General features: G+C 38.9%; 1 protein-coding gene across 1 annotated transcript in view; it reads left to right on the forward strand.

Annotated features, from left to right (window-relative positions):
* SLC25A13 (solute carrier family 25 member 13) overlaps positions 1-12400 on the forward strand; it is a 188806-nt gene that overhangs the window by 92080 nt on the left and 84326 nt on the right. The window contains 1 exon segment of the mRNA XM_081288022.1: positions 1151-1290. Within this exon segment, the coding sequence (XP_081144148.1) occupies positions 1151-1290 (140 nt within the window).

The following is a 12400-nucleotide window of genomic DNA, read 5'->3' on the forward strand; positions in this document are numbered from 1 at the left end:
AAATTTATGCCCAGCATAATTCTGATTTTTATTGCCTTCTCTGTGCAAATGCACACCTTCACTTATGCTGATGGTGGCACTACTATTTCTTCATGGCAAGCCTGTAACATTTTCTGGAAACTTTAAAAGCATGGAATAAAAACTTTGTGGATATACTAGGGGTGGAAGTAGGAAATTAGGGGGAACCAGAAACATATGCCAAAGGTTTTGGCACCCTTTAGAAGACTAAAGAACCTTCTTCTTCTTTTAAATAGAATCAAAAGGGGGAAAAGGTGTCAGGCACAGTTTGCTCATAAATACGAGCAAGTTTGGTGGATATATTTAAAAATGTGAAAGCCAGAACAAAATTTATTAATCAAATAACTTGTGCATCCTCCACCCTCCAAACACACATTTTCTTGGGAGGAGAAGGAACTAATAAAACCTTGAAGCTTTAAAAAAGTCGTGTCTTCATACTCCTCTTTTCTGTCATTCCTGTTACAGTCTCTAGGAGAGGCTGAAAAGAAGTGACGGGTAACTATGGTACATTCGGAAGCCTTGAAATGGGATTATTTGGGCAATTTGAAGACTTCAGTAAAAACAAAAAGCACAAAGTTAAAGAATCGGGCTGCTGACTTTTCTTTCTATCTCCTTTAAGTATAGCAGATAATTTTTTGACTGTTTAAAGCTCAAATAGAGTCTTACAGGTGTTGAATATGTGCTTCACTCCTTTAACTGGTATCTAAATCTTCCAAAAACTTTTTAATAACTAGGTAAAGATTCTATTTGAGACCAGTGTATATTGTATGTAGGTCTGTTATGTGTTTCCTGCCAATGCAGATTGAAAGTCCAATATTTCTTGAAACAGAACAAATGAGATGATCATAGTTTCAGCCTTTAACTTTGGGTTCCTTTTGCCTTTAGGATGTCTCTGTGTGTGCGCATGTGTGTGCGACTTTGATTTTTCTTTTTTGCACCTTTGGTGGGATTACTGACTTTGGTTTCTTGAATGATTCTATGAGAATTTTTACTTTTATTTTTGCCAGTTTTTAAATTGATTTAATATTGAATTATTTTTTATAGAAGAAGAAAAGCAATATCTGTTTAACAGTTTTTATACAAAAGGCCCTGGCTTGCTTTGTTTTAATCAACCTTTCTTTTCTCTTTTCAGAGGACGTTAAGCAAGTTTTTGGACAGACCACAATTCATCAACATATTCCGTTTAACTGGGATTCAGAATTTGTGCAACTACATTTTGGGAAAGAAAGAAAAAGACACCTGACATATGCAGAGTTTACTCAGTTTTTGCTGGTGGGTCTAACTCTTAAAACGTTAAAAAGAGCAGTTAAGTAAAACATGACATCAAATTGTGGGTAAAAAGATACTGGCTTTGACTTTAGCCTTGAATTTTGATTTACTGCAACTTTGAAATGCTGACAAGACTGTCTCATTTGGAAGTATTTCTTTATTAGTATGTTTAAGTCATTAAAATATATATACATATTGAGACCCCACAAAATCAGATGATTTCCTCAAGATCACTTCGGTCAGGAGCGACAAAATTTGAACTTGAATTCAGGACTTTTGAGTGGCTCTGCTACTGTGTACTGTTTCTTTTTCCCCGCCTCCACCCTAAGAACTGAGATGTCATGTTCGTATCTAACTGTAGCATCATTTCATCTGAGGCCTTTTATAGATTTAAGCCACTGGTCTCAAAGTTGACTGCATATTGGAATTACCTGGGGAGCTTTGAAAACTATCATTGCCTGGCTCCCACCTCCAGAGATTGATGGGGTCAGGGGGCATTGGGATATTTGAAGCTTCTCTCGTATCCTTGATGTGCAGACAGGTTGAGAACTAGTGCTTCCCATGGGCAACTCAGGAATTGTCTGCATTTCTGGGTGCACCTTCCTTAGCCCAGTCCCTCCTGCCCTTTATTCTTTACCACTTTCTTCCATTATGATTATATCATTGGGCCACAGATGATGGCAACTGAAGAGTGTTTTTAAAAAGATATATGATTATAGTGTAAGTTTTCCTTCAGAAGTATCATCTAAAAACTGTTTCAATTCCTGTGTTAACATTTAGTCATAGAATGTCAGTACCAGTATGATATATAGATCTCTGTGATGGACCACCCTTTCTTTCAGATTTTTATGCTTTTGTTTTGTTTCATTTATATTTTGTTAAATCATAAATTTCATTTAAGAGTATTCTTTTGATATATTTAAATTCTGAGCCTTGAGGTTAAACTTGCCAGGGAAATCAGCTTTGGTTCTTGGTTACTAAAAATGTTCATAGCTCTCTTGGTGCCCCTGGTTCTTTTGTGTGCCCAAGACATCGCCAAAGCCTTCGGCACAGCTGGGAGGGAGGAGGAGGTTGCATAGCTGCACATGGACACTGAGCTGTGGAGCTCCTTCCTCAGCATTTCTGTGGCATCCCTTTTTAGGTAACAGTATCTACAATTAGTTAACTTCAAAAGGTGCCTCTCTTTTTGACTTTTAATAGTACTGCTAGGATACATAGACTATTTTGTTCTTGCCTTAAACATGCCTTTGTATTTTCTTAACATGTTAATATGTATGAGTCCTTATTTTCAGTTCCATATGAACATAAACGTACTTGAGTAACTCAGGTGGAGAAGAGAATGTGAGTTGGGTTTTTGCTGTTGTTTACACAGGACATTGGCACACTGTAGGAGGCAGTATTCATTTTGATGAGGAATAATTACAATAATGCTATTGAGACAAATGCCTCAAATTGACTTTATAGAATACAGCCTAATTAACTTTTAGTCTTAATGGGATGTTAGCAATAGTAAAGATGATCACATTTCCCCCTTTAAGCAAGTATCAATTATACTGAATTGCATAGCAGCGTCTAGGCAAGAATGAAAGATATGGGAAAAGCCAGAGTGCAGAGCTGGATGACTCATGGATTACCAGCTATGTTTCCAGCTGCAGCTTGTAGGGTGTCCATTTAAATTTGACTTCATTCCTTGCTGATAAATGGAATCATCCTGTGGTGTCTTAGAAAGAATGATTTTGATCTTAGGGCCAGAATAGAAGTATTAAACTTTTACCAGATTAAATTGACTATGGTGGTTAATGATTTTGTCCAGGTCCTGCTTTTGTGTGCAACTCCAGACCCAGATTTAAAGAAATTGGTAGACATATCATGACGGGCTCTACATGACGCCTAGGAATGCCATTTTGATACCTTCCTTCCCTTCATTTCAGATGTTTGGTTTACTTCCTGTGAACTCTTTTCTGAATGCAGGTTGAGCTTCTGACCTCCTCTTCGAATTCCTTTTTGCTTCCTGGGGCTCTTGTTTCTGGATGTGGATAGCGTCTGAAAGAAATAAGTGAATTTTATCTGGTGTTTCAAGCTTGCACTTCATCAGGCATGCACCATCTTTCTGCTCTAGGGCAGGGCTCAGAAGCATAGGCACCAGCTCCCTGGTTGGTGCCAAGGTTGTAAAAGCAGATGCTTGGCTGAAAGAGCTGCCACCATGCATGTTACTACCTGTCTCTGATGAGGAAGAAGAACAGCTATAGGGACAACTGAGAGATGCTTGTGGTTTCTGGAAGCCTGAGTGCAATATAGAGACAACACTGCTGTATTTCACCGAGGTCCCTAGAAAGTAGTAGATCAGGTTGGTTTCAGCCAGCACGTGGTACCCATACTCATGTATGTACACATGTGTCATTGGTGGGCAGTGCCATTTTTTTTGCAAGTTCCAATTTTTTTCTTCATTTAATAAATGTTTTACTATAAACAAATTCGAGTTTGTTACCATCTACCATGTGACTATGAGAATCTTATTTGGTTCATGTGCTCATCTTTGTATGGTCTAGGTCAGGTCCCCACCCATTAAGGTAATGACAGGCAGGGACCTTCCTTAAATGGTGAGCCAGTATCTTTTTCTGTACTTTGTGTATAAAATTCATTTAATGGGCAGATCAATTTGTTAATTCTTTGAGCTCATCTTGCCTTATTTGTATCGTGCCTCTAATTAATAGTGCTGAATCAAGTAGCAGGGACATGAAGCCTTCTTCCTGTAGTCCCATTCCTTTTTAGTGTGGAAGAATTTGAGAAGGGAATGGGGCCACATTTCTGTTTCATTTATATTATTGTACTGTCTGCTGATGTTTTTTAAAATCCCATTTCTTTAATTTGTGGATGATAGTGTGTATGAATATAAATACAGTTATATAAGCATACAGTTTTTAGATATTTTGTTGTTGGTTTTTTAAAAAAATTTTTATAACTTTTTATTTTATTTATTTATTTTTATGTGGTGCTGAGGGTCGAACCCAGGGCCTTGCACGTGCGTTGTGAGTGTTCTACCACTGAGCCATAACCCCAGCTCCTATTTTGTTGTTCTTGTTGTTACCTGTGGTGCTGGGGACTGAATTCAGGGTCCCACACACTCTAGGCAAGCCACCACTGAGCTACATCCCAAACCCTATGTATGTGTATTTTAAAATATTTTGTAAACCTCTCTATGTACCTCTACTCTGAGCTCCTAGAACAAATTTCTAATTTTATGGTTCCTAGTATAAAAGTGAATTTTAATATTCTAAGATTTTTCGAAAGCAACTTGGAATATTTTTCCTATTCTATACCTGGTGGAATTCCAGTTCATAAATGATATTAACCACAAATTCTATCCCTGTTTGGAATTTTCCTTTGTGCTATAATAATTACTCCTATCAGGCAAAGTATTCACTTCAGCAGTGTTTGTTGAGTATGCAGGGTTTATCAAGAGGCCTTTGTGTGAAGAACTGAGCTGTGCAGAGGCAACAATTCTTGAGACATTTATAATGTACAAATCTGGAAATTGTTCTTATTTATGTCCACCTGAGAGTATAAAAAGAGAAACTCAAGCAGGTGTAGAATGTAGACCCTGAGAGTTTGTTGTTTTGTAGCAAAACTCTTAAGGGTTTGTAATATAAAGCCTAACAACATTCAAAATGTGGGTATACAGCAGCCATCTGAAGTATGAACTTACAGAGCCAGGTAAGAGCATCAAGTCATTTAGTTAACTGCCCCATTTTACAGATGAGAAAACAGACTTTTGATTTCAGAAACTCTTACAATGACCTCACGTGTGCTTTTGATTCACACTTCTCTAAAAATAATGTTGAGTATCTTTCCAAGTGCTTATTGACACTTACATGTCTTCTTGGGAGAAGTGTCTATTCCTTTGCCCATTTTTTTTATTGAGTAGGTGTCATAGGATATTTGGGGCACAGAATGAAAGATCCTTTAAACTGTTCTGCCAAATTATTCTTTAGAGTCAGTACTAAGACACTTTTTCAAAAGAAGTAATAATGGTGACTAATATCTGTATGATCCTTATAATTTACAAAGTGTTTTAAATACTGTTTTTCTGATAATAGCATCCTCCAATGCCCCAAGACGTAATTATCATTATCCCCTATTATATGCAAAAGAATAAATAGACTCTAGGGTAAAATTTTGCATTTATAGATAATTTTCTGGGGAAATGACCCATAGCTTTTAGTAAGTTCCCAAAGGAGTATCCCAAAACAGAAAGAGCAGCTGCTGTAGAGCTTAGCTTCTTCAGTGAAATCAAAGACATTTGAGGGATTCAAAACCATGATGTTACCATTGCAGTGCATTTTCCCCAGGGCCAAGGATGTGTTCCTAGAAGGAGCCTTACCTCTGAGTAGGGGTGCTCGGCGTCCATGCATTGCTGGACATCGAGCATTCCTGACCCCAACCTTTAGTCACCAGATATGAACCTTAGTGGAGTGCATGTTACTGTTGTTTTCAATTATTTTCTGATACTGTTTTATAATTGCATCTATATTTCACATATAATTATTAAAGTTTAAAAATAATCTACACATAGGGAATTTCCCATGGCTCCAACCTCAGGTTTGAAAAGTCTAGGATTGCTGCCAAATCCAATATTGCTATTAACTAGAAAAACATTGCTATCAGCTACCTCTCATGCAGCATTTTCCAGCTTAAAGAGTGCTTTCACTGTTGGTTGTATTTGTCCTTACAGTCACCTTAGGTATTAAGTAAGGCACTTGCTGTTGTTTCTCCATGAAAGAGGAGCACTCAGAAGCTTAGGGAAGTTTTCTGAATTTGTTCCAGATCAGACAGGTAGAATCGAAAGTGAATTTTCCTAAGTCTCTAGCAGTGTTTTCCAAATTTAGTGTAAAAGTGACCTGAGATGCTCATTTTAAAATGCAGAATCCTGGTCCTTTTTGCCTCCAAGACTCTGAATCAGTATTTCTGGGTTGGGCTAAGAAACTGCCCTTCCACTAAACATCCTGAATTGTAATGCTGCAGATAGTCTATGAATCATATTGGTCTAGACTTCTCAACTCTGGATGTTTAAGAACATAGAACTTGGCCCTAAGTCTTCATTTTTAAGTCTGATAAAGCTTCTCGTGGCAGACATGATCAGATTTGTACCTCAGAAGAATCACTCTGTCTGTATGTGTAATCAAGTGGAGAAGGACATGATTGAAGAGATGGAGACCAGCTGGTCACTTTCTAATCTTGGAGTGAAATAACCATGGCCTAAGTTGGATGGTAATAGTGATGGACCAAAGTGAAGAAAAGTCAAGAAAAGTTAAAGGGATAGTCCTTACAAGGCTTGGTGATTGAATATGAAGGAGATAGTCCAGGCTTTGGCAGAACTCAACGTTGACCTCCTGAGTTTTAGGCTTGGGAAAGTGGAAGGATGGTGAGGCTTTATTAAGAAGGGGAGCACAGGGAGAAGAGGTGGTTTTACGGTAGGGTTGCGGAGCAGTGCTTCACACGTAATAGTCTCACACATGCATGTTGGCATTTGGGCTTTCCTCTGCTCCTGAGAATTACGATGATGTTTTCTATGAATGCTTCTAATGTAATTTTGGGTTTTTTGGAAAGATTATTCCCCATATTTTTGGAGCCAGGAAAATTTTCCATATCCAGGGGCTTTCCACCCATCATTATAGATAGAGGCAAGATCAAGAAATCAGCAGTCTCTGGATTGGCAAATAGATTCTGAGGCTGACATTCCATTAACCAAGAGATAGGATAATTGATTTGAGGAAAGATAGGTCTAAAAATCTTCTTTAACATCTTTGCATCAGATAGAACATAAGAATGAAGTCAACGGACCCAGCAGAGGGTCCACATCACACAGGTACCATAATTGTATTCAAGTCCTCATTTTGTTGGAAGAACATGATGAGAACCAGAGTGATGAACTTTAGTTGAAAGAAATGAGAGCAGAACATAGGGATCAGAGATGTGTCTGGTGTTCTAGACTGGTCATTCTTTTTGGTAAGGATCCTTGTCCCCAGATCACATGAGCCCCCTCTTGTAACCCAGTTGGATGTCAAAGCTTACTCATGCAGCTGAACATTTTTGGTTCTTTTTGTTAAATCAGATTGACTAAGTCAGCCCAGATAGTCCAAGTCAATGTGAAATGGACCATTTAGTTATTCAGGTTCTGAGCCCTAGAGAGCAGGCCACTGGGAATCTTGCATCCAGTTGCTGGTGGTTGCCACCTATTACTCTAGAAGTCAGAGACTGACTACTGTTAGTCAGCTCTGTTTTGGGCTTTAGAAAGTTTTCTACTTTATTTGTGATGGCATCCTGGTATAAGGCAAAAATTTCAACACAACAGGTTACATATGTTAAAAAAGAAATTGCTTTCTGCCACCACCAAATAAAAGACAGCATACCTTCAATGTGGGAGCATCAAAATTCTTAAGCTTTGGTATTAATAAGGGATTTCAGGTGTTATCAAAAGAATCAATTGTTGACTTGCTGAAGCCGCCACTGTTTATTATTACACTGTTTATTACACTGTTTATTATTAGTTATTGTTATTACAGTTATTGGATAATTAGTTATTGTTTATTATTATAGTTATTGGACAATTAGCAAGTCTTTTTTTTGTATTGAGTAACCAGAGCCATTTGTATTTCCCTTTTGTACTCCAACTCCTTATCTGTATTAGTGAATATATCTAAACCAAAGGTCTTTAAAACAAAAAAACTTAATAGCCAGAAATCACACTGTATTTGCATTTTCAACTTGTGAGTACCTTTTATATTGATTTTAAGACAGGGTATGTAATATAAGTCATTCCTGTTTAATAAATACCATATCACAGCCAGTGCTATGGCTGAGGAGATACAGTATCAGGAGACCAAAACAAGGATTGCAAAGCTGACACCAGCCTCAGCAACTTAGCAAGACACTGTCTCAGTTTAAAAAAAAAAAAAAAAAAAAGGAGGTGGGAGGAGGAGGTTGGACATGTAGCTCAGTAGTGGAGCACCCCTGGGTTCAATCCCCAATACTGCAGAAATGCATACATATATAACTTGTTGTTCTAAAAGGAAATGATGAAAAAGGCAGCTAATGTTATTTACCCCCAGTTCTTCCAGCAGATTAAATTCTGTTTTGTGTCCAAATGGAAACCATTGCTAGTTTGGCCAAGGATGACCAGAGCTGTGTTCACTGGACACCTGTACAATTAGATGCAGAATATGTCCTGTTTACGCTGCACACTTTCTGTACTCTGGGCAAAGGAAATCAGGATTCATTGTGTTGTTGTGTCCGTGGTGTTTTGTCACCTTGCTGTTTTGTTGAGCAGCCTGTTGTGCAGGCTTTTACTGTAACATCGTGCTAAAAATGAGCACTCTACACAACATCTCCCCAGCCATTACCCACTGTGAAGTTTAACGTTAAATCAGAAGAGCAAGAAAATTGAGGTGGAAAAGCTCTGTACTTGGTTTCTGCCAGGGTGTTGCTGTGTATGCAGAGCCATGGGTGATGTTACTTCTGACAAATATTAATTAAAGGCCCCTCCAAATGAATTATGGGTGAAATTTTAAGCTGAACTATGAAAATCTGACTGCATGACTAAACATGGAGAAAATGCTAAGAACGGAAACTACTCAACTGCTATGTATTTCATTGCCAGATTCCATCTTAATTAAACTGTTCTCCAAATTAGTGCAGAATTATGAAAACAAAGTAGGTACTTAAATATTAAATAGTACACAGGTACTAAAACTTGATATAGAATTTGTTGAAATAGTACTAAATGTGATACGATATTTTTACACATCATTATACTTTTTTGTTCTTTGTTCTGATAAGCAGTTTACCTGCATTTTGCCCAGAATTATTCTACAACAATTATTCTACCCCAAAAGGAAGTCTGAATGCTTCCTTAACTCCCTGATTTTATTAAAATTTTAGATTTTTTAAAATTCCAGAACAAAAACAGTGTAAATATTCCAGAATTTAAAAAAAAATGTACTTGGTTTTATAATATAAATCCTCTGGAACTGCTGCTTGTTTTGAGGGTCTCTCTCACTTTTTTTTTCTTTCTTTCTTTCTGATAAAATATTCTCAGGATAAAGCACAAACTTGCATGTCTGAATAGAGGGGGAAAGAATTTTTTTGCATTAGAAATATACCCACTTGAAAATTGGAGATTATTAAGGAAATGGCAGGCCTGGAAATATTAGAAGCATGAAAGTTAGACCGAAAGCAGTATAACCCCTATATCTGTTTATTTCTGTACCACTAGCAATTTTGAAGAGTTTGACTTTTTCCCCCCCTTCAGCAATCTGAATGGGTATGTTGAAGTAGTTCAAAACCGCTACAATAAAAGCCTATTCCATTAATCACCGTTCACTAGAATAGAGGGAAGAGAAAACAGTTCACTGGCAAATATTACAGAAAAATTGGGCCTCCTTTCACATGCTTGAGCAGAACTGCCTGAGAGGGAGCTGTAAAGCTCTGGGCCCTCTGGCCTTAGTGATGGGAGGTGCTTTTCTCTTCCTGCGGGAAGGCCTGCACATGCCATAGTTAGCAGGTACCCCTTGCTTGCCAACATTGAGAGCTCCTACAGAGGTTGCTATCTTCCTGGGGCTCTGGGTTTTCTGTGTACTCTCAGGCCCTTGACATCACTTTCTGAACTCCCTCGCTCATATACCTGTTGGATTTTTGGTGCCTGCCCTTTGTATGTACTGTAAGATGATCTTATCTCTCTCTACAACTTCTTGTTTTCTTCTGGTGTTTGCTGGGCCTCCCTCTAATATGAAAAAGTAGTCTGGATGTAGGTTAAGATTGTGACTTCAGAGCCAGAATGCCTGACTGCATATCCAGTTTTGTCCTTAGCCTCGAGTGACCCTCTCTTTCTTCACCTCATTTTTTCATCTATAGCATGAAAGCGTTGGAGGTCCCACCTTAAGGTGGCTCATGTAGGAAAACCACAATCCAGGGAGTGTAGCATGCAGTCAGCACTTGGTCAAGTCCAGTCTTTCACTTCCACGCTACGATCCCATCATCTGAATTTTCCAGATTTACTTCTACCTGAACATCAAGCTGTCTTTTGTAGGTAGCTTAACTTTTGTTTATAACTTAAACATATTTCAGTGCAAGTTTCTCATTGTGATCAAGCACCTCATCTCTTTCCCCTTAAATATTTGTGTGTGTGTGTGTGTGTGTGTGTGTGTGTGTTAGATTCTCCTACCTCCCCCATCAACCAAGATGAGAATTCTTTGAGATATGTCTGCTCTGTTTTCATAGCATTCAAGTTGTCATTAAAACTTTTCTTTAACTCTCTTTTCCTGTTATATATCTAAACCTACTTATGATCTCCTCAGTTAAGATTTTGCCCAAGGCAGCCTAAGTCAGCAGTTAAGAATTTTAGTTTTAAAATCAGACATTATTTTTTGGTATGGATCTCAACTCAGCTATTTCTAAGCTGTGTGACTTTGGGTCACTTACTTGTCTTTCCTGAACATCAGGTAGCTCCCTATAAAGTGAAGATAATGATTGTTACTTCACAGAGGTATTGCAAGGCTTAAGTAAAGTGCTATCTTTGACATTTTTGGCATAGCATCTGGCCTGCAATAAGTGTTAATGCATTCATCTATTATTACTATGCCCTACCCTATCTTGTGTTCTTCTTTCTGTTCCTGTGGCTAGTTCAGAACGACTTACAGAGCTACTCTTCCATAATGAAGAGGATTATAAAGGTTTTTAATCCTTTAACTTTAGCTAAAATCAATGTGTGTGTGTGGTACTTGGGATCCAACCCAGGGCCTTGCGCATGATGGGCAAGTCCTCTATCACTGAGGTACATCCCTAGCCCTCTGAGCTTCCACTTATTAAATGGCTGTCACAAATGACCTGTAGATCACATAACAGGCATTGGTGTGCCATCGAAGGCAGACCTGGAGCCTGAGGTGCAAACATGACCACTGTGTGCTTTCCAGTAGGAGAGTTATAACTGCTGTGGCATTCCTGTTCCAAATATCACAGCACTGTTAGGATAAAGTGCTTCCATGGTCCTATCAAGATGAAGTAAGATCCTTGCCAAACGTGGTGGTCGAGTCTGTAATCCCAGCGCTTGGGGAGGCCGAGGCAGAAGGATCACGAGTTGAAAGCCAGCCTCAGCAAAAGCAAGGTGCTAAATAAATCAGTGAGACCCTGCCTCTAAATAAAATACAAAATAGGGCTAGGATGTGGTTTAGTGGTCGAGTGCCTCTGAGTTTAATCCCTGGTACCCCCCACCTCTTCCCTGCAAAAAGATAAATTGAAATCCATGACTTGTATCCCTTAGCCCATAGATCCCAGTGACACGGAACCTGCTATTTTGCAAGGTAGCCCATTTCACTGCACAATAGTTTTATAGGTTAAGGATTTCAGTGTTTGTTTCAAAACCTGACCCAATATGTTCTTCACATTGACTTCTTTTTAAAGAAATACAAAGAAACAATCTAATATCTTTTTTTTAACCTGATAATTTTTTAACCTTTAAATATTTGAATCTGATGATTTCTTCTCTATAGTTCTTCCCTCCCCTGTACATAAGAGTTGTTTGTCCATTATGGTCCCCTTTGCTTAGAAAATTCTACCACGCGGCCTGCGCAGTGGTTTCATTAATGAGGTTCTGGCATTCAGTTAGTTAGAAGAGATCAAAATAAAACACACAGACAGTACCTTATTTTAATGCTAGGTCCGAGACGGCTCGGTCTCCCTGTTTCCCTGCCTCCAGCCGCTCAGCAGGGCAGCGAGGATTACTCTGGGCTAGCAGGAGAGAGAGAGAGCGAACACGCCGGGGATCAGCCTTTTATTTGGGGGAAACAAGAGATTCAGGGGAGAATTCCATCCAATGAAGGTTGAGGGGGGGCTGTACTCCAAGGTCAGGGTCAGTGATTGGGTCTCCAGGGTCAGTGGTTACGCACACCCCCACACGGATGGGCTCTCTCATCAGGAAAGGGTCGGGATAACTCCGACACAGCCAGAGTGCCTCAGGCCCTTAACGGGAGTCACCCAATCACGTGTCAGAATGGCTCCCCACATATTCCCCCTTTTTATTCTTAACAATGAGGCGGCGGTTCACTCTCTGGAGTCCCCG

Source organism: Spermophilus citellus, assembly GCF_964194105.1.
Source record: "Spermophilus citellus genome assembly, chromosome: 3".
In the NCBI taxonomy this organism is placed as follows: Eukaryota; Metazoa; Chordata; class Mammalia; order Rodentia; family Sciuridae; genus Spermophilus; species Spermophilus citellus.